This window comes from Bufo bufo, chromosome 4 (genome assembly GCF_905171765.1).
Source record: "Bufo bufo chromosome 4, aBufBuf1.1, whole genome shotgun sequence".
Taxonomy (NCBI): Eukaryota; Metazoa; Chordata; class Amphibia; order Anura; family Bufonidae; genus Bufo; species Bufo bufo.
In genome coordinates this window covers 587,190,728-587,214,548 of record NC_053392.1, presented here as the reverse complement: position 1 = coordinate 587,214,548, position 23,821 = coordinate 587,190,728, and the positions used below count along the sequence as shown (strand labels likewise).

The 23,821-nt window shown below is 40.8% G+C and overlaps 1 protein-coding gene across 1 annotated transcript in view; it reads left to right on the top strand.

Annotated features, from left to right (window-relative positions):
• USH2A (usherin) overlaps positions 1 to 23,821 on the top strand; it is a 1,179,609-nt gene that overhangs the window by 508,761 nt on the left and 647,027 nt on the right. The window contains exon 21 of the mRNA XM_040430191.1: positions 5,559 to 5,689. Within this exon, the coding sequence (XP_040286125.1) occupies positions 5,559 to 5,689 (131 nt within the window). The remainder of the gene's footprint in view (positions 1 to 5,558; positions 5,690 to 23,821) is intronic.

The following is a 23,821-nucleotide window of genomic DNA, read 5'->3' as shown; positions in this document are numbered from 1 at the left end:
CACTTTATTCAAAACATCACTTAGATTTCAGCAGGAATTCCAGCCTTTCAGCTAAAAATCAATATGCTCCTCTCTTTAGTAAATTACTTCATTTGGAGAAAACACGCTCGAGGTTACTCGCTGAGTTTCAGTACAAGAATAAACCCTCAAGTAAAAATATATATACAAAGAATAAATTCACTATGTACAGTGGGCTTTATTGTATACTAGCAGAAGGACCCGGGTATATTTCATCTATTTCATTTAATGCTTCTGTGTGTCGTTAAAAGATATCGACAGTATCCCCCATAACAGTGACCTCTACAGCACCCCTCCTCTTTAACAGTGAACTCCACAGTCCCCCACCCCTTAACACTGACCCCCTAAAGTGCCCTGCCACTTTAAAATAGGACCTGCACAGCAGCCCATCCCCTTAACTTTGACCTTCACAACAGCCCACCACTTTAACAGTGAGTTTCACAGCACCCCACTCCCTTGACAGTGACCTCCCCAGGGGAACGCCCCCTTAACAGTGACCTCCACAGTACCCCGCTGCCTTATCAGTGACCTCACAGTACCCTGCTGCCTTAACAGTGACCTCCACAGCAGTTGCCCCTTTAACAGTGACCTCCACAGCGGCCTGCTCCCTTAACAGTAACACCCACAGTGAACTCCACAGTGTCTGCCCCTTTAACAGTGACCTCTACAGCGGCCTTCTCCCTTAACAGTAACACCCACAGTGGCCACCCCTTTAACAGTGACCTCCACAGTGCCCTGCCCCTTTAATGCTAGGGCTACACGACGACATCTGTCGCGTGACATTTTGTCTCAACAATTTTTATAAAGATAGGCTATGTTGTCGCACTGCGACATGTGACATGCTGCGACTGAGATGCGACAGTTGCAAAAAATCCATCCAAGATGCCGCAGCATGTCACATGTCGCAGTGCAACACCATAGACTATCATTATAAAAATTGTCGCTCAACATTGGTGCGGCATCAATGTCGCACGACACATGTAGCAGCGTAGTTGTGCCCTATGTGTCGTGCAACACATGTCGTCGTGTAGCCCTAGCCTAAAGCTGAGCTACAGCAGTGAAGAAAAATGGCTGGGTTGTTATGGAAACCTGAAGTAAAACTATGTGTATGTGGAGACTAAGGGCCTGCGAGCTTCTATTGGCTGATAAGGGACATGTGACCGTGTGTATGGCAGTTGGGATATGAAGAGAAAGACTTGCAGGCTTGTATTGGCTAATGCAGGTCATTTTTTGGGAATATTTTAGGAACGTAACGTCCTAGAGAGCTGTGACCCCCACGAGATTTCTTTCCAGGTAGCAAGGGATGTGTATACCAAGTTTCATTGAAATTGGTGCGTTTTTGAGTGATCGCTGAACATAAACACACACACACACATACACACATACACATATATACATCTTTCTTTGTATATATAGAAGAAGATATAGCCTGCTCAGAAGTTAAGGAGCTTTATGGAGCCCATGCTCTGCTTCTGTAGAAAAATAATACCTTTAAAGTATCCTGGACTATTACTTTAAAGTAATGAGAACTTCAGATGTCACATACTATTGTGTACCTTTGGTCAATCGACTAAATTTGCTAAATAATTTGATTGGACCCAGCCATTCCATCTACGTCTGATCAGAACCATATGGACAGTAAAGTAGTCACCACAAAGATTTCTCTGGTACAGTACATATGAATATATAAAACTTTCTAATGATATGTTGTATTAGGGCAATGTGGTGTCTTCCTCACCTCCTGGCAGCCCACAGTTCATTTTCTCCTACAGGCTCTCTGTAAATGCTCAGAGACCTGAGCATTGAGAACTTCAGCAATGAGAACTTCCTGAGACCTGAGCATTGGGAACTTCAGATGTCACATGCTATTGCCTACCTTTGGTCAATCAATTGACAAAATTTGATAAATAATTAGATTGGATAATTAGATGTCTTCTTCACCTCCTGGCAGCCCATGGTTCCTCTTTTCCTACAGCCTCTCTATAAACGCTCAGAGACCTGTGCATTGAGAACTTCAGCAATGAGAACTTCCTGAGACCTGAGCATTGAGAACTTCATTAATGAGAACCTGAGCAATGAGAACCTCAGATGTCACATACTATTGTCTACCTTTGGTCAATCAATTGACTACATTTTATAAATAATTAGATTGAACCCAGCCATTCCATCTATGTCTGATCAGAACCATGAGGACAGTGAAGTAGTCACCACAAAGATTTCTCTGGTACAGTACATATGAATATATGACACTTTATAATGATATGTTATATTAGGGCAATGTGGTGTTTTCCTCACCTTCTGGCAGCCCACAGTTCCTCTTCCCCTACAGGTTCTCTGTAAATGCTCAGAGACCTCCTCAGTAACCAAAAGAAAATCCATCTGGAGTACAACAGTAAATATTAATAGAAAAGAAGGGAGAGGAGGGGGATGTGGCTGCAGTTTCTGCCCCTCAGTGTGAGATTAGTGAAAAAGTATGACAAGGCAGCACAACACTCTATGTTCACATGGTCGGATGCACCATGACCATTTTCCAGTACACATATGTTCCAAAGGTAAAAGATTGAAAAGAACTTCCTTATTGGTCTATTTCAAATTATATTTATTGATGCAATTCAGATCCACAAATATCACCTATTGTACAGGGTGGGCCATTTATATGGATACACCTTAATAAAATGGGAATGGTTGGTGATATTAACTTCCTGTTTGTGGCACATTAGTATATGTGAGGGGGAAAACTTTTCAAGATGGGTGGTGACCATGGCGGCCATTTTGAAGTCGGACATTTTGAATCCAACTTTTGTTTTTTCAATAGGAAGAGGGTTATGTGACACATTAAACTTTATTGGGAATTTCACAAGAAAAACAATGGTGTGCTTTGTTTTAACGTAACTTTATTCTTTCATGAGTTATTTACAAGTTTCTGACCACTTATAAAATGTGTTCAATGTGCTGCCCATTGTGTTGGATTGTCAATGCAACCCTCTTCTCCCACTCTTCACACACTGATAGCAACACCGCAGGAGAAATGCTAGCACAGGCTTCCAGTATCCGTAGTTTCAGGTGCTGCACATCTCGTATCTTCACAGCATAGACAATTGCCTTCAGATGACCCCAAAGATAAAAGTCTAAGGGGGTCAGATCGGGAGACCTTGGGGGCCATTCAACTGGCCCACGATGACCAATCCACTTTCCAGGAAACTGTTCATCTAGGAATGCTCAGACCTGACACCCATAATGTGGTGGTGCACCATCTTGCTGGAAAAACTCAGGGAACGTGCCAGCTTCAGTGCCTAAAGAGGGAAACACATTATCATGTAGCAATTTCGCATATCCAGTGGCCTTGAGGTTTCCATTGATGAAGAATGGCCCCACTATCTTTGTACCCCATATACCACACCATACCATCAATTTTTTTGTTCCAACAGTCTTGGAGGGATCTATCCAATGTGGGTTAGTGTCAGACCAATAGCAGTAGTTTTGTTTGTTAACTTCACCATTCACATAAAAGTTTGCCTCATCACTGAACAAAATCTTCTGCGTAAACTGAGGGTCCTGTTCCAAGTTTTGTTTTGCCCATTCTGCAAATTCAGTGCGCCAATCTGGGTCATCCTCGTTGAGATGCTGCAGTAGCTGCAGTTTGTAAGGGTGCCATTTGTGAGTAGATAATATCCGCCGAAGGGATGTTCGACTAATGCCACTCTCCAGTGACATGCGGCGAGTGCTACGCTGTGGGCTCTTGCTGAATGAAGCTAGGACAGCCACTGATGTTTCTTCATTAGAGACAGATTTCATGCGTCCACATTTTGGCAAATCCAACACTGAACCAGTTTCACGAAACTTAGCAAGCAGTTTGCTAACTGTAGCATGGGAGATGGGTGGTCTCGTAGGGTGTCTTGCATTGAAATCTGCTGCAATGACCCGGTTACTGCGTTCATCAGACATCAACACAATTTCTATCCACTCCTCACTAGTTAACCTCGGCGACATGTCAATGGCTGTAAACAAAGAGAAACTTGTAAATAACTCCTGAAAGAATAAAGTTACGTTAAAACCAAGCACACCATTGTTTTTCGTGTGAAATTCCCAATAAGTTTGATGTGTCACATGACCCTCTTGCTATTGAAAAAACAAAAGTTGGATTCAAAATGTCCGACTTCAAAATGGCCGCCATGGTCACCACCCATCTTGAAAAGTTTCTCCCCTCACATATACTAATGTGTCACAAACAGGAATATCACCAACTATTCCCATTTTATTAAGGTGTATCCATATAAATGGCCCACCCTGTATATTACACATAGCAACATTTCTGGTTGGCACCCTTCATCAGGCATCAGGTCATCGACTGTCCATCTCCTGACCTACACTGATGGTAGACATTATTCTTTGGAAGCCCCAGACTCCACCAGATCTTATAGGTAGTGACCAAGTGATGGCTTCACTCCTGGGTGCTAATCTGAAACATTGCTATTCAAATGTAGCAGACGTAAAAGTAATTCCTGGCACGTTAACACACAAGATTATCATGTTAAAGGGGTTGTCCGGCTTCAGAGCTGAACCAAAACATTTCATGCTCCAATGCTCTCCTTTGCCTTGCACTGAATCGCGCAGGTGAAAGGCATTTTATGGAGATCCGGTGACGTACCAGCTCTCCATAGGGTAAGCTAGGCGGCTAGTGGTGAGCACCGTGACGTCACCAGCACTAATGGGTGGGCTTTAGTGCTGCCCTAGCCTGTAAAATGGCTAGGGCAGCGGTAAAGCCCGCCCAGCAGTGCTGGTGACGTCACTGGCAACACTGCTGGGTGGAAGCCTCCGCCCAGCATTGTGAAAATATAAACAATCCCTTACCCTGTGCGGTCCAGCGGAGGGCTAAAGGAGAGCATTGGAGCATGAAATACTCCGATGCTCATGTCAGAGTGGCCGGAGGGGTGAAGATGGGGATATGTCTGGGTTCAGCTCTGAACCCGGAAAACCCCTTTAATTAGTCTTAACAATGTGCAAAGCTTGTTAAACTGTTCACTGAGTTACAGGCGTTCACCCACTGATGTTGGCAAATCTGTCTGTAATAGAGAACTGGTGTTTTTGGATCTTAATTGCATCAATAAATATCACTTGAAGCAGACCAATTTCAGTGTGAGATTAGTGCTGTGAGAGGGGAGAAGGAGCAGCAAGGTGAGAGCAATAAATCAATCCATACATCAGCAGTACATACAATACATCTTTTTGGGTAAAATGGCATTTTCCTCACCTTCCAGCATAATGTGTTTGCTTTTGTCTTTTTTTCCGGAAGGCTTTCTTAGACTCAATCACGCACTTATTCCCTATCCTAGCTTCAAAACCTGGTTCAACCCCTTTAATTTACCCCTTGTATTAAGGTGATTGATAATCCATATTTTATGTTCTATTATTTAGTATATGTTCAAGTGCTATTTTTGTGTGTTTAGAGATCAATTCCGGTACACCAGCATCATAACCTGACTATCTTTGATCCGGTGTTTATAACTGTGTCCCCCCCCCCCCCCCTTTATATTCAATAGGCATTAAAGTACAATTCAGAACAAAGGAAGCGGAGGGTCTGATTCTGTGTGCTGTGTCAGCTGGAACGCAAGAAGAATACATTGTGCTTCAAATAAGAAATGGACGTCCTTACTTCCTTTTTGATCCACAGGTAGAGTAATGAGCAAACTGGTGAAAAAGATCTCTATCAACCATCCCAAAGGCATCTTCTGCATTTAATGGTTTAAGATGATGAGGCGTTCGCTGTTTCCATTTTTCCTATTGATCCAGGTTAATGGGTTCTTTAAAACCTTTGAAGATTGAAGTTCTTTGGGAAAGAACTATTGAAACACCTAAGGCTCTTTCCAATTTAATTAGTTATCTATTTACTAGGACTTCACAATTTATGGAGAACAGCGACCAGTGTGGAAATATGTTGACCTTGCTAATATGGCAGCGCCTGTAAGTGTTGTATTGTAGTCGGGGATATTTTTTATAGATTTCATGGAACTGTAAACATTGGCTAGATTATGTATCAAAGTAATTAATGAGGGAAGGAGCAAGTGTGTCTCTGAAGGAGGAAAGATCAATGGATGTCACAGGTTATAATAATTGGATTATGTCACTGCATCCAGCACTTGGATCACTAACTATAATGATATTTTTTGTTTTGCGAATGCCTGAAAGATAGATAGATATAAGATAGATATGAGATAGATAGATAGATAGATAGATAGATAGATAGATAGATAGATAAGAGATAGATAGATATGAGATAGATATTAGATAGATAGATAGATAGATAGATAGATAGATAGATAGATAGATATTAGATAGATAGATGATAGATAAGAGATAGATAGATATGAGATAGATATTAGATAGATAGATAGATATTAGATAGATAGATGATAGATAAGAGATAGATAAGAGATAGATAGAGATAGATAGATAGATAGATAGATAGATAGATAGATAGATAGATATAAGATAGATAGATATGAGATAGATAGATAGATAGATAGATAGAAAGATTCACCCATGTCTATGTGATGTTTCAGTCCTGTGATAGGACTAAGGCTACTTTCACACTAGCATTTCTATTTTCCGGGATTAAAATCCGTCATAGGATCTCAATACCGGAGAAAAACGCTTCCATTTTATCCCCATTCATTGTCAATGGGGACAAAAACGGAACTGAGCAGAACGGAATGCTCCAAAATGCATTCCATTTCATTTAGTTGCGTTTTCATACCGTAGAGCAAACCGCAGCATGCTGCAGTTTTTTTTTCCATCATGGGATGCGGTGAATGAGGATGGATCCGTTTTCTCATACACAATATAAAAAGGGATCCGTCCCCCATTGACTTTCAATGGAGTTCATGACGGATCCGTCTTGGCTATGTTAAAGATAATACAACCGGATCCATTCATAACGGATGCAGATGGTTGTATTATCAGTAACGGAAGCGTTTTTGCTGAACCCTGCAGGATCAGGCTAAAACGCAAGTGTGAAAGTAGCCTAAAACATCACATTGAGATGGGTGAAAAGAGTATTTTTTGCACATTATCTTGGAAGAGTGCTGCTGAAATGTATTGATATAGTTAGATAGATAGATAGATAGATAGATAGATAGATAGATAGATATTAGATAGATAGATAGATAGATAGATAGATAGATATTAGATAGATAGATAGATAATAGATAGATAGATAGGTAGATAGATAATAGATATATAGATAGATGGATAGATAGATAGATAGATAGATAGATAGATAGATAGATAGATAGATATTAGATAGATAGATAGATAGATAGATAGATAGATAGATAGATAGATAGATAGATAGATAATAGATATATAGATAGATGGATAGATAGATAGATAGATAGATAGATAGATAGATAGATAGATAGATAGACTGGTGTTTGAAAATTTGTGAACCCTTCAGAATTTTTTATAATTTCTGCACAAATGTGACCTAAAACTGCATGGGATTTTCAGACAACCCCAAAAAGTAGATAAAAATAACCATATCAAAGAAATGACTCAAAATTATTAGACCTGGTCATTTATTTATTGAGGAAAATTATCCAGTATCACATGTCTGTGAATGACAAAAGTATGTGAACCTTTGCTCCCAGTATTAGGTGTGATCCCTTTGTGCAGCAATAACTGCAACTAAACATTTCCATTAATTGTTAATTAGTCCTGCACATCGCAGTAAAGGAATTTTAGCCCATTCCTCCATACAAAACAGCTTCAGCTCTGTTATGTTGGTGGTTTCCTCCCATGAACTGCTCGCTTCAGTTCCTTCTACAACATTTCTATTGGATTAAAGAGGATTTCCTGTAATAATTATATTTTATCTAATGCCCGCAGCCTGCCTGCTGAAACAGAAGATTCATACTTACCTGTTGCACTGTTTACATCCAGCGGTGCATGGGCATAGTCACATGAGGTGCTCCAACCAATGACTGCCCTCATTGGTAATGTGCGCTTGTGGCCTCATCACTGCTGAAGCTGTGGAGTCCAAACTCTTTAGAGATGGCTTTGTAACATTTTCCAGCCTGATGAGCATCAGTAATTCTTCCTCTGAGGTACTCAGAAATCTCCTTTGTTCATGTTATGATCCGCGTCCACAAATGTGGTGGGAACGTCAGACTTTGATAGTTCCCAGTTCTTTAAATAAAAAAAGGTTGCTCACTTGCACCTGATTGTCACCATGTTGAATGCAAACACCTGACACTAATTTAGCCTTCAAATTTTCTTCTAATACTAAATACTAAAGGTTCACATACTTTTTCCACTCACAGACATTTGATATTGGATCTTTTTCCTAAATAAATAAACGACTAAGTCTAATATTTTTGAATCATTTGTTTGATTTGGTTATCTTTATCTAGTTTTATGACTTGTGTGCAAATTTCATGTAGTTTTAGGCAAGAGAATTCTAAAGGGTTCACAAACTTTCAAGCACCACTGAAAATAGGTCATTCCGATTTTCCATTGTAAAAATAATTTACATTATCGCAACATGGTAGCAGAACCCTCTACAAACTGGAACTCACATCACAACCACTGGGTGGATGCTTATAGATACATACAGCATAAATAACTCCTGACAGAGTATCACAAAACCATGGCTTTTAGAAAGCTGATCTCAGACCCCCTAATATCGCTATATGTTGAACCAATGGAAAGGTGAGGGAGGACACATCTGTAGATAAATATACGTACAATTAAAGAGTCACCTCTCCTGACATTGTATTCCACATGAAAAGACAGATTCTGGAGCATTTATTCTCATGAGTCTATGTTGTGTCCTTTCTCCATTATTCCTAGTAAAGGTATGTGAATAAATGTACAGTTAAGTGTTACCAGTTAGGGGTGTGTCCCTGCACAGTCTGACACTTTCCAGTCAGTGCTTTCTGTGTCAGACTGTGCAGGGGCACACCCCCAGCTGTACGTTTCTTCATAAACTTCTAGTAAGAATAATAGAGGAATTGTACATCATAGTGCAGTTCACTGTGATACTTGTTGCTGTGCAGGCTGGCTGCGTACTGGCTTTGGGCTGTTACCCATGTATGCTGGTTGACTGGGTGCTGCGTGCTGGCTGCGGCGTTCGGCGTGTGAACGTGGGCCTGAGAATGTGTATAGTCCCTGTGTTTGTATCATAGGGAAGTTCACTGTAAACACGTGTTGCTGTGTAGGCTGGCTGCCTCCGCTCTTACCTACTGGCTGTGGGAGGTCTCACATGTATGCTGGTTGCTTGGATGCTGCGTGCTGGCTACAGCCTTGTGTGTGTGAACTGTGTCCTGTGTATCTGTACTCCTTGTCTTGTATCGTAGTATAGTCCACTGTGACACTGTGTTGCCGTATAGGCTGACTGCAGTTGACTCTTCCCGTGTATGCTGGTTGCTTGTGTGGTGTGCGTGCTGGCTGCGGTGTTCTGTGGCTATGTGTGACCTGCATGCTCTGTGTTCATATGGTTAATGTTTCCCTGGTCTATGTGCTTGATTACCAGGTGGTCGGGTGCTATCATTAACCAGCTAGTTAGTCCTGTGAGCTGTGTGCCTGGGGGTGGTCTTTCTCCAGCTTGGCTGTGTGCAGGGGGCACGCTCCTGACCTGGATGTTATGCACCATCCCAGGAGGTAGCGACCTGGTGAACCCTCGGAAAAGTCTAACCCCGCCATCAGAGGTACTGTTAAGATCAAGGGTTCACCAAGTCAATTCGGTGCACTTGGTCCAGTGGCGCTCCATCTGCCACTGTTTACCCGGCCTGTTTGTCCAGGATTGGTCATGTTTTATAAAGTTTCGTTTTGTGTTCGCTGATCCGTTTGCCTGGTTTTTGTATGCTTTCTATGCAAGTAGCTACTAAAACTGGCATATCAGGAGAGGTGACAGGTGCTCTTTAAAATATTATATGCTGGCAGCCTGTTCCACCACTAGGGGGAGCTTGTGAGCTTAGTGCATACTGATTTAATATTGAGTTCCATGTGTAGCTCCTATGCATACAGCTGTAGGTTTCCCAATGTGTTTTTTTTATAAGTATCACTATCATTCCTATGCAGGAGATTTGGAGACCAGGGTCAAAAAATATCAGACTCCTGTAAAGAACTACTGCAAAAATTAATCAGCAGATAATTTTTAACATTTTTTTTAAACGTTATTAATTTTTGTCGAGGAGCCAACCATTAGCAGGAGTATGGCAGACCCCCATATGACCCTTATAATGGGAAGACAGCAAGTGGATTTATTCATTCACTGCTTCTTCTTCAGCGTTATCTCGGTGCCGCTGATCTTTTCACTACTTAACAAATAATTCTCAACTAGATTTTACTCCTACCCTCAGACAAAAACCTCTTCACGTCTTTGTTCGCCTGCGGTCAATGCGAGCGCAGATCTATTGTGGGGGATTGCGATGCTGCTGATCAATGTATCTACCACTTATCTCACACTTCCAGGATGCTGTGGCCTAAGGGTTAACAGCTGACCAGTAAATGCACTTGAATTCTGTCGAAATGTGAAAATGTCCAGGAACATTCTTGATGTTTTGTAAACAGGAGGGTGAGGAGAAATGTGAGATCAGGTAGAATAATGTGAACCCCGTCCCAGTGTAAACCTTGATAAGAGATAGATAGATAGTAGATAGAAGGATGATATATAATGGATAGATAGATAGATAGATAGATAGATAGATAGATAAATAATAGATAGATAATAGATGAATAATAAATAGATAGTAGATAGATAGATAGATGACAGATAGATAGATAATGGATATATAGATAGATATTAGATAGATAGATAGATAGATACTAGATAGAAAGATATTAGATAGATAGATAGATAGATAGATAGATAGATAGATAGATAGATAGATAGATGGATGGATAGATAGATAGATAGATAGATAGATAGATAGATATGAGATAGATAGATAGATTAGATAGATAGATAGATAGATAGATAGATAGATAGATAGATAGATAGATGGATGGATGGATAGATAGATAGATAGATAGATAGATAGATAGATAGATAGATAGATAGATAGATAGATAGATATGAGATAGATAGATAGATAGATATGAGATAGATAATAGATAGATAGATAGATAGATAGATAGATAGATAGATAGATAGATAGATAGAATATGCAAAAAGAAACAGCAGCACAGTCCAGGTGTAAGAGGGGGCAATTCCTCCTAGATTCCAGGCAAAGAATCCATATAAGATATTCAAAAAACAAATGATGAGTCAGCACTCCAAAATCAGTGAAGGGTGTCAGACCCGTTTATTCCCCAGTCGCAACGTTTCAGCCCAGAACAATGAGGCCTTTGTCAAGCAATGAGTAGATGTCATGTGCAGATATATAAACCCACAATGTGGTTAGAATACATAATTACATAACGAGTGTTCAATCAAGATCATTTTGTGTATAAAAATTCAAAGAAAGTCATGTTAGAATCAATAAGGTACATGATTGTGGTGTCTTAAATTCAATGTCCCATGTATCGCCATACGATGTGAATAAACATAATAGGAAATACATTGTAATAAAGTGACCTGTTCATAAATAGTTAATAATTCCACCTGTGCTAAGCGTAATTAAATAAATCCAGATCAGCAACAGCTGTAAGATACCAAATACTCATAAGTACCTACTATATCATTGGTGGTTCCAGTGGAGTAGACGGCGTTCCTGGCTGCGTAGTGCGCATGTCAGAGCGAACCAGCCTCGTCACACCGCGCTCGCCAGGGCCCACATCATGTAACCCTGGAACGCATGCACACGTGTAGCGTGTGCGTTCCAAGAGATATCACGGCAATGTCAAGGTGAGGAGGAAGAGACGCTGGCGGTCACCTGACTCGCAATATCACATGACTGGGCAAAAAGTAAATACCATAAAGCTGAAAATATTGACATGGCCTCAATCGGAAACATTTCTATAGGACCTAGTATATGCAGCGACCGGGTCCGCAGGGGCAACGCGTGAGGCACAGTGTGACGATGGGGGTAGTAGATTATCTACTCACGGTTAGCAGAGCCTCCCTGTGCCGGCGTGCAGTGATGGGGAAGACAGCACTAAATCATCCGGGGCATTCTCTATTGCAGGGAACACCAGCCAGATGGGGGTTGAGGTGCCCTTGATGGTAATTGGTATTTAAGGTGCTTTGGTGGCTGGGCCCCTGTGTTGTTCGTGACGCCAGCACCGTAAGGTGCAAATGTTGAGGGTAGTAGAAAGGATGAGGAGTCAAATGTCTCAGGGCCGTGGGTACAGTTCATCAGTACAGTGTACTTGTATGGCATAAAAGAGGATTCAGAAATTAGTTTAACTGTAATCCTTACAACAGGTCTGGCAATTGTCAGTTGAGGAGTTTTCCTAATGCTATTACTTTACAGGCAAGACAAAAGTTCTCTTCTTTAAGTCCAATCTCTAGCACTCAGGTACTGAATATAATGGTTTCCTCACTTTATATTGAGCAATCCAATAAGGGCGTTATCCCTCGTGGCAGGCAAACTCTCTGCTACATTATTTTATGCAGGATGCTCTCCTGAAGTATTCAGGTTCACTATGTCCCCGAAGGCATTTAGTGAAAAACGACAATTCTGCGCACTAATCTTCCAGTTGTGTCCAGGTACCTTTAAGTTCCTCCCGGTCACTGGTGCTTGTGAAGTCCATTGGCTAGACTCAGCTCTAATCTTCACTAGACTTTCTCTATATTCATTATTAGTCAAAACGAAATATTCTCCATCTTCGCTAATTCAAGAAAGCCAACCATTGTAAACCAGGGACAAGTTAAAATCGTTATGCGATTTATTCAAGTTATATTATTCGCATTGCGATTGCAACTTGATTCTCACATCCGACAGTACATTCTAGCATGGAGGCGTTCCCATGGTGATGGTGACGCTCCATGCGCACGGGATGTAGATAGAGGCGGCAACGGGCACTGACTTGAGCTGGCAGGGAGCAGGGAATCCTCTCTTAAAAGTACTGCTTTTGGAAAAGATAGGGTAACAATAAAAAAAATAAAATAAATGAATATTCGAAAAAACTAATATATAGCACTATATTCGAAATATTCGCGAATTAGCAAAGTGACGATATTCGATCAAAAATTTCGCTATTCAAATATTCGCGCTCAACACTATTCATACGTAGAGTTACTTTTCTGTGCTGGGCTGCTGTTACTACTAGTGTTGATCGCAAATATTCTAATCTCAAATTTTTATCGTGAATATCTGCACTTCGAGATTTCGCGAAGATGTAGAATTTAGTGCTACATATTCGTAATCACAAATATTCTAGATTTTTTTTCCATCAGCAACCTCTCTTCTTGCTTGTGGGCCAATGAGAAGGCTGCAATATCTTTGTCAGAGCTTAGCAACATCCCTAGCAACCAATAGGAAAGTTGCCTACCCCTTACTATATAGGAAACTCCCCAGCAGCCATATTCTGCTGTTTTTTGCAGTTCTGAGAGAGAGAGCAGCGTCATTGCTGTGCTCTGTGCTTTCATCTGGATCCTATTCCTTATCCAATTACATTACATAGTTAGCTCATATATATACACTCACCTAAAGAATTATTAGGAACACCATACTAATACGGTGTTGGACCCCCTTTTGCCTTCAGAACTGCCTTAATTCTACGTGGCATTGATTCAACAAGGTGCTGATAGCATTCTTTAGAAATGTTGGTCCATATTGATAGGATAGCATCTTGCAGTTGATGGAGATTTGAGGGATGCACATCCAGGGCACGAAGCTCCCGTTCCACCACATCCCAAAGATGCTCTATTGGGTTGAGATCTGGTGACTGTGGGGGCCATTTTAGTACAGTGAACTCATTGTCATGTTCAAGAAACCAATTTGAAATGATTCGAGCTTTGTGACATGGTGCATTATCCTGCTGGAAGTAGCCATCAGAGGATGGGTACATGTTCTCATTCTGTTTACGCCAAATTCGGACTCTACCATTTGAATGTCTCAGCAGAAATCGAGACTCATCAGACCAGGCAACATTTTTCCAGTCTTCAACAGTACAATTTTGGTGAGCTCGTGCAAATTGTAGCCTCTTTTTCCTATTTGTAGTGGAGATGAGTGGTACCCGGTGGGGTCTTCTGCTACTGTAGCCCATCCGCCTCAAGGTTGTGCGTGTTGTGGCTTCACAAATGCTTTGCCGCATACCTCGGTTGTAACGAGTGGTTATTTCAGTCAACGTTGCTCTTCTATCAGCTTGAATCAGTCGGCCCATTCTCCTCTGACCTCTAGCATCCACAAGGCATTTTTGCCCACAGGACTGCCGCATACTGGATGTTTTTCCCTTTTCACACCATTCTTTGTAAACCCTAGAAATGGTTGTGCGTGAAAATCCCAGTAACTGAGCAGATTGTGAAATACTCAGACCGGCCCGTCTGGCACCAACAACCATGCCACGCTCAAAATTGCTTAAATCACCTTTCTTTCCCATTCTGACATTCAGTTTGGAGTTCAGGAGATTGTCTTGACCAGGAGCACCCCCCTAAATGCATTGAAGCAACTGCCATGTGATTGGTTGACTAGATAATTACATTAATGAGAAATAGAACAGGTGTTCCTAATAATTCTTTAGGGGAGTGTATAATACAGATAGTTAGTGAGAGATAGTCAGTGTAGGTTAGATAGTGATATAGTGTAGCTCAGGAATCAGCAACCTTCGGCACTCCAGCTGCTGTGAAACTACAACTCCCAGCATGAAAACATGCTCGGCTGTTCTCACAACTCCCATAGAAGTGAATGGAGCATTCTGGGAGTTGTAGTTTTAGAACATCTGGAGTGCCGGAGGTTGCTGATCCCTGGTGTAGCTGATAGGTTCCAGTGCAGGGTGTTAGGTAGTGTGATAGGAATTACTGTTTCTCTGCTGTCCATACATACATGCTGCAGACATAGTGCTGTGATGTCACAACAATACTTAGTGCACCAATCAGTAATATCTACTCAGACCTGATAAAATGTGAAGTTGCATGTATTGCGCAAAAGATATGCACATCATTAGTGCCGATTTGCGCAATCGTGAAAATAATGTCTGGAGATCACAAATTTATTGCGAATATTATGCAAAAAATTAACGAAATATCGCGAAAACGAATATTGCCTATGCCGCTCATCACTAATGACTACTTGGTCTGTCCTCTCCAAGCTTGATCAGGGCCAAAAGGAAAGAAAGGCAGCTACATCTTGGACTGAGCATGCTCTGCTCCTCCATACACTTCCTTCTCCTCTCTGCTTCCTACATTACTCACTTGTGCTTCAACATTTCCTCAACACTGAGTCAGCAAACCCCAAGCTATATATAATATGTGGCACCAGCACCACCTAGGGGCAAATAGATGCAATGACAATGCAAGCCTGAACTTAGGAATTACAAAACATTAAAGACATATACAGAAATTTAAGGGGACCACTTATACTCACATAAGTGGGACACTGCATATATCTATTGGGCATATTATATAAAGAAACAAGACGGCACAAGAATTTGTAAAAAAATATATGGGAAAAATACATTCCCTGTGATGTATATCTGGATCATAGAACATTGAGGGTTCAAGAAGTAAGAGGGATGTGCTAATCATTATCAATGGTCAAGTACCTCCCACTCAAGTGATATAAATAAAATTTTGGGGATTGGGTGGAGTGGCCGGCCAGTGTCAGTGGCACTGTCACTCACACCTATTATGGTCCCATAAGGGGGGGCACAGGTTCATGTCTCCCCACTAGGAACCAAATTCTACATCCCATATGTCTTAGAGACTTATGTCACCGATCAGGGTGACTCCTTAAAGCAGAACTCCTCATATACGGATCCACTAAAGAAGCAGTCACAACCACATAAGTACACTAGTGTAGAATTCTTGTGCCTCTAGATGATGGTCCCAAAGATGTTCCAGTTGTAGGTCATTAGAAAAAGTAGTAGATGATGAATATAAATATCAAAATGGAACCATCAAGATGCAGCAGGGATAACACAACAAAGATGATGTTTTTCTGTAAATTGAAGACAAAAGAAACTAGTATAAATAATGTGTAGAAGACATCATACACAGTAACCTACAGCATCTCCGGGTGAACTGATTCTATCACTCGGGATCTCAGAACATTCCCGCAATTCATCCAAAAATACTCCATTTAAACTCTTTGTTAAGTCCCTTAGGTTTAAGGGTCTGAAGTCGATGTATCCACTGAAGTTCTTTCTGTTTAAGAACCAATTCTCCTCTGTTACCACCTCTTTTAAGGGGTGGGACATAATCTAAAATAAAAAATTTCAGATCTTTCTCTTTCTGTCCGAATTCCGCAAAATGTTTTGCTACTGGTAAGTCCTTTCTTTTTTGACGTATAGTGTAGCGGTGCTGATTAAGTCTCGTTTTAAGGTCCCAAGTAGTTTCTCCTACATAGAGTAAACTGCAAGGGCATTGTAAGAGGTAGATCACATATGTACTATCACAAGTTAAATAATGACGGACATCATAACATATACCTAAAGTGCGGTGAATAAACAAATCCCCCTTGAGCATGTAGGTACAGTTTACACAACTAAGACAGGGGTAACACCCTACCTTCTTGGTAGTAATAAAAGCTTGTGCAGTTCTTCTAGTGGAAATATCAGCCTTCACAAGTTTATCCCTAAGGTTGGGAGGTCGTCGATAAGATATTAATGGGGGGACAGTCAATGCTGTAACTTGGTAACTTCCCGCTGAAACAGTCTGGGTGCCGGGTCCTCCAGAGATAAAAAGACAGGCACTCTTTCTAGCTGATGAAGGTTCTTAGTTTCCTCCATAGTATATTTTAAGACGTCCTGCCCATACATAGTATATTTTAAGGGGTCCTGCCCATACATAGTATGTTTTAAGGAGTCCTGCCCATACATAGTATATTTTAAGGCGTCCTGCCCATACATAGTATATTTTAAGGCGTCCTGCCCATACATAGTATATTTAAAGGCGTCCTGCCGATACATAGTATATTTTAAGGCGTCCTGCCCAAACATAATATATTTTAAGGCGTTCTGCCCATACATAGTATTTTTTAAGGCGTCCTACCCATACATAGTATATTTTATGGAGTCCTGCCCATACATAGTATAATTTAAAGCGTCCTGCCCATGCATAGCATATTCTAAGGCGTCCTGCCCACACATAGCATATTTAGAGGCGTCCTGCCCATACATAGTATATTTTAAGGCGTCCTGCCCATACATAGTATATTTTAAGGCGTCCTGCCCATACATAGCATATTTTAAGGCGTCATGCCTATACATAGCATATTTTAAGGCGTCCTGCCCATACATAGTATATTTTAAGGCGTCCTGCCCATACATAGTATATTTTAAGGCGTCCTGCCCATACATAGTATATTTTAAGGCGTCCTGCCCATACATAGTATATTTTAAGGCGTCCTGCCCATACATAGTATATTTTAAGGCGTCCTGCCCATACATATTATATTTTAAGGCGTCCTACCCAAACATAGTATATTTTAAGGCGTCCTGCTCATAGATAGTATATTTTAAGCCCACACATAAGCCCTGCTCATAGATAGTATATTTTAAGCCCACACATAGCATATTTAGAGGCGTCCTGCCCATACATAGTATATTTTAAGGCGTCCTGCCCATACATAGCATATTTTAAGGCGTCATGCCTATACATAGCATATTTTAAGGCGTCCTGCCCATACATAGTATATTTTAAGGCGTCCTTCCCATGCATAGCATATTTAGAGGCGTCCTGCCCATACATAGTATATTTTAAGGCGTCCTGCCAATACATAGTATATTTTAAGGCATCCTGTCCATACATAGTATATTTTAAGGCGTCCTGCTCATAGATAGTATATTTTAAGGCGTCCTGCCCATACATAGTATATTTTAAGGCGTCCTGCCCATACATAGCATATTTTAAGTCGTCCTGCCCATACATAGCATATTTTAAGGCGTCCTGCCCATACATAGTATATTTTAAGGCGTCCTGCCAATACATAGTATATTTTAAGGAATCCTGTCCATACATAGTATATTTTAAGGAGTCCTGCTAATAGATAGTATATTTTAAGGCGTCCTGCCCATACATATTATATTTTAAGGCGTCCTGCCCATACATAGTATATTTTAAGGCGTCCTGCCCATACATAGTATATTTTAAGGCGTCCTGCCCATACATAGTATATTTTAAGGCGTCCTGCCCATACATAGTATATTTTAAGGCGTGCTACCCATACATAGTATATTTTAAGGCGTCCTGCTCATAGATAGTATATTTTAAGCCCACACATAAGCCCTGCTCATAGATAGTATATTTTAAGCCCACACATAGCATATTTAGAGGCGTCCTGCCCATACATAGTATATTTTAAGGCGTCCTGCCCATACATAGCATATTTTAAGTCGTCCTGCCCATACATAGCATATTTTAAGGCGTCCTGCCCAAACATAATATATTTTAAGGCGTTCTGCCCATACATAGTATTTTTTAAGGCGTCCTACCCATACATAGTATATTTTATGGAGTCCTGCCCATACATAGTATAATTTAAAGCGTCCTGCCCATACATAGTATATTATAAGGCGTCCTGCCCATGCATAGCATATTTAGAGGCGTCCTGCCCATACATAGTATATTTTAAGGCGTCCTGCCAATACATAGTATATTTTAAGGCATCCTGTCCATACATAGTATATTTTAAGGCGTCCTGCTCATAGATAGTATATTTTAAGGCGTCCTGCCCATACATAGTATATTTTAAGGCGTCCTGCCCATACATAGCATATTTTAAGTCGTCCTGCCCATACATAGCATATTTTAAGGCGTCCTGCCCATACATAGTATATTTTAAGGCGTCCTGCCAATACATAGTATATTTTAAGGAATCCTGTCCATACATAGTATATTTTAAGGAGTCCTGCTAATAGATAGTATATTTTAAGGCGTCCTGCCCATACATAGCATATTTTAAGGCGTCCTGCCCATACATAGCATATTTTAAGGCGTCCTGCCCATACATAGCATATTTTAAGGCGTCCTGCCCATACATAGTATATTTTAAGGCGTCCTGCCAATACATAGTATATTTTAAGGCATCCTGTCCATACATAGTATATTTTAAGGCGTCCTGCCCATGCATAGTATATTTTAAGGTGTCCTGCCCATACATAGTATATTTTAAGGCGTCCTGCCCATACATAGTATATTTTAAGGCGTCCTGCCCATACATAGTATATTTTAAGGCATCCTGCCAATACATAGTATATTTTAAGGCGTCCTGCCCATACATAGTATATTTTAAGGCATCCTGTCCATACATAGTATATTTTAAGGCGTCCTGCCCATACATAGTATATTTTAAGGCATCCTGTCCATACATAGTATATTTTAAGGCGTCCTGCCAATACATAGTATATTTTAAGGCGTCCTGCCCATACATAGTATATTTTAAGGCATCCTGTCCATACATAGTATATTTTAAGGCGTCCTGCCCATACATAGTATATTTTAAGGCGTCCTGCCCATACATAGTATATTTTAAGGCGTCCTGCCCATACATAGTATATTTTAAGGCGTCCTGCCCATACATAGTATATTTTAAGGCGTCCTGCCAATACATAGTATATTTTAAGGCGTCCTGCCCATACATAGTATATTTTAAGGCATCCTGTCCATACATAGTATATTTTAAGGCGTCCTGCCCATACATAGTATATTTTAAGGCATCCTGTCCATACATAGTATATTTTAAGGCGTCCTGCCAATACATAGTATATTTTAAGGCGTCCTGCCCATACATAGTATATTTTAAGGCATCCTGTCCATACATAGTATATTTTAAGGCGTCCTGCCCATACATAGTATATTTTAAGGCGTCCTGCCCATACATAGTATATTTTAAGGCGTCCTGCCCATACATAGTATATTTTAAGGCGTCCTGCCCATACATAGTATATTTTAAGGCGTCCTGCCCATACATAGTATATTTTAAGGCATCCTGTCCATACATAGTATATTTTAAGGCGTCCTGCCCATACATAGTATATTTTAAGGCATCCTGTCCATACATAGTATATTTTAAGGCGTCCTGCCAATACATAGTATATTTTAAGGCGTCCTGCCCATACATAGTATATTTTAAGGCATCCTGTCCATACATAGTATATTTTAAGGCGTCCTGCCCATACATAGTATATTTTAAGGCGTCCTGCCCATACATAGTATATTTTAAGGCGTCCTGCCCATACATAGTATATTTTAAGGCGTCCTGCCCATACATAGTATATTTTAAGGCGTCCTGTCCATACATAGTATATTTTAAGGCGTCCTGCCCATACTAGCTTCACAACACGTGACTGAACATGGAGCGAGCAGAAGCAATAGCTGGCAGAGCACAGGGAACGTCTTGAGGAGTGGATGGTAGACATGTCGGTCACGTGGAAGATGAGAGATGTGTTTCCTGTATCTTATACAGTGTTTCCAATGCTGCATCATTTGTAACAATTTTAACGCCAACTAAGGACACTTTGATGAGACAGCATTTAATAAAATGCTCATTAATTTCATCATTAGCCAGTGTATGCCAAGAAGTAAGCCAGTTTCTTATGTCACGCCCAATTAGCGTCTCATGCTCCTAATCCCATTAGTATTGTTGAATTCACTAATGGAGAAAGTAATGGGCATAATACTAGGGCACATTAATTGGGCATGACACCAGTTCTGGTTTTAATTATTAAACTACAATCATGGAATGCATGTTTGTGAAATATAAAATGTTTAAAAATTGCTAAAAAGAGGGAAAGTCTGCGAGAAGAGATGGCCGTAGTGTAGTTCTAATGTGAGAAGTGATGGGTCGAGAGGCGAATACCCGGGACTTCAGAAGGGTCCGTTTTTTTTTTTTCAAAAAGAGTGCTACTTTTGTCCATGGTCTGGTTCTGGAATTGGAGCTCATCAGCAGTGTTGAGCGAATCGAAGCTTTGATCCGAATTTCAGGGAAAATTCGATTTGCCACAAAGCCAAACTTCCACCTGCTTCATGGTAACGAGTCGATTTTCCCTGAAATGGGTTAAAAAAATGTAAAAAATCATCCGTTTGATCTCGAAGAGCTGGCTGTTGCCTTCTTCATTGAAGATCTCACACTAAATCCTATGCACGCTGATGTATAATGTCACCACGCCGGCCGACTTGGTGACGTCATCACGGGCTGCACAAGATTTTGCGCCGGATCTTCAATCAAGATGGCAGCGGCCAGCTCTTCACGATCAAATGGATGAGGTGAGTATGATTTTATTTATTTTTATTATACACTTTAATATTAATATCAGATACCGCGATAAGCGATGAATGCGGCATCTGAGGGGTGCAATGAGGGGGGGAGGTGCAATCGCTGTTCCCTGTCATTGCACCCCCTAATTACAAAGAAATGCGCTTTGTCACAAAGTCATTAGTCACAAAGCAAATATTTTTGTAAAATTCAGTGACGCAGCCGAATCGAATTTTGCAAAACTTCGCTCATCGTTACTCAACAGCATTCATTTAAAAACCAGCCGATGGACGATAACAGCATTGTGTCTGGATAAAAGTGCAGCGGTACATATACATTAGATGTGTGTGTAACCTGCAGGTTTTGAGTCCCTTTTTTACCTTCTGTAAGTACATTTTCTCTCTCTGTTTGCTGGGTAAACTCTTCCTGGTTACAATGGGTGGACCCAAGTAAGGGCACGCCCCGAGCTGTAATAGGGAGAAAGCTGCAGTGGAAAGGACTCACCCATGGAGCTGTTATAGGGAGAAGGCTGCAGCATAAAATACTCTTCCCCTGAGAAACGACATGCCCCCTGAGCTGGCAGCTTCATAAAATAGCTGAGCAATCTGCAATAGGAGCAATGATTGGGGAAATCTCTGGATCTAGGGGGGTAAAGGACTGGTTCTAGTTTTGTTAGAAAGAAACTGTTATATACTATTGTATATGATGTATGATTTTCATATTTCACATTGATCATAGGATAATCCCTTAAAGGGTGCTGACAGTTATGTTTTTTGTTTCCTGGCATCTATTTATAGGAGGAATTTTGCCTAACTCTCATGTTCTAAGGTGTAATTTAGATGGCCATTAATTCATATCACACAGACTTTTGAATATGTCTATGATTACAGAAATATCTACAGTCGTGGCCAAAAGTTATGAGAATTACATAAATATTGGAAATTGGAAAAGTTGCTGCTTAAGTTTTTATAATAGCAATTTTCATATACTCCAGAATGTTATGAAGAGTGATCAGATGAATTGCATAGTCCTTCTTTGCCATGAAAATTAACTTAATCCCAAAAAAACCTTTCCACTGCATTTCATTGCTGTCATTAAAGGACCTGCTGAGATCATTTCAGTAATCGTCTTGTTAACTCAGGTGAGAATGTTGACGAGCACAAGGCTGGAGATCATTATGTCAAGCTGATTGGGTTAAAATGGCAGACTTGACATGTTAAAAGGAGGGTGATGCTTGAAATCATTGTTCTTCCATTGTTAACCATGGTGACCTGCAAAGAAACGCGTGCAGCCATCATTGCGTTGCATAAAAATGGCTTCACAGGCAAGGATATTGTGGCTACTAAGATTGCACCTCAATCAACAATTTATAGGATCATCAAGAACTTCAAGAAAAGAGGTTCAATTCTTGTTAAGAAGGCTTCAGGGCGTCCAAAAAAGTCCAGCAAGCGCCAGGATCGTCTCCTAAAGAAGATTCAGCTGCGGGATCGGAGTGCCACCAGTGCAGAGCTTGCTCAGGAATGGCAGCAGGCAGGTGTGAGCACATATGCACGCACAGTGAGGCGAAGGCTTTTGGAAGATGGCCTGGTGTCAAGAAGGGCAGCAAAAAAGCCACTTCTCTCCAAAAAAAACATCAGGGACAGATTGATCTTCTGCAGAAAGTATGGTGAATGGACTGCTGAGGACTGGGGCAAAGTCATATTCTCTGATGAAGCCTCTTTCCGATTGTTTGGGGCATCTGGAAAAAGGCTTGTCCGGAGAAGAAAAGGTGAGCGCTACCATCAGTCCTGTGTCATGCCAACAGTAAAGCATCCTGAGACCATTCATGTGTGGGGTTGCTTCTCATCCAAGGCAGTGGGCTCACTCACAATTTTGCCCAAAAACACAGCCATGAATAAAGAATGGTACCAAAACACCCTCCAACAGCAACTTCTTCCAACAATCCAACAACAGTTTGGTGAAGAACAATGCATTTTCCAGCACGGTGGAGCACCGTGCCATAAGGCAAAAGTGATAACTAAGTGGCTCGGGGACCAAAACGTTGACATTTTGGGTCCATGGCCTGGAAATTCCCCAGATCTTAATCCCATTGAGAACTTGTGGTCAATCCTCAAGAGGCGGGTGGACAAACAAAAACCCACTAATTCTGACAAACTCCAAGAAGTGATTATGAAAGAATGGGTTGCTATCAGTCAGGAATTGGCCCAGAAGTTGATTGAGAGCATGCCCAGTCGAATTGCAGAGGTCCTGAAAAAGAAGGGCCAACACTGCAAATACTGACTCTTTGCATAAATTTCATGTAATTGTCGATAAAAGCCTTTAAAACGTATGAAGCGCGTGTAATTATATTTCACTACATCACAGAAACAACTGAAACAAAGATCTAAAAGCAGTTTAGCAGCAAACTTTGTGAAAACTAATATTTGTGTCATTCTCAAAACTTTTGGCCACGACTGTAGTAATATCTATCTATCTATCTAAAGCAAAAATCTGGCAGCACTAAATCA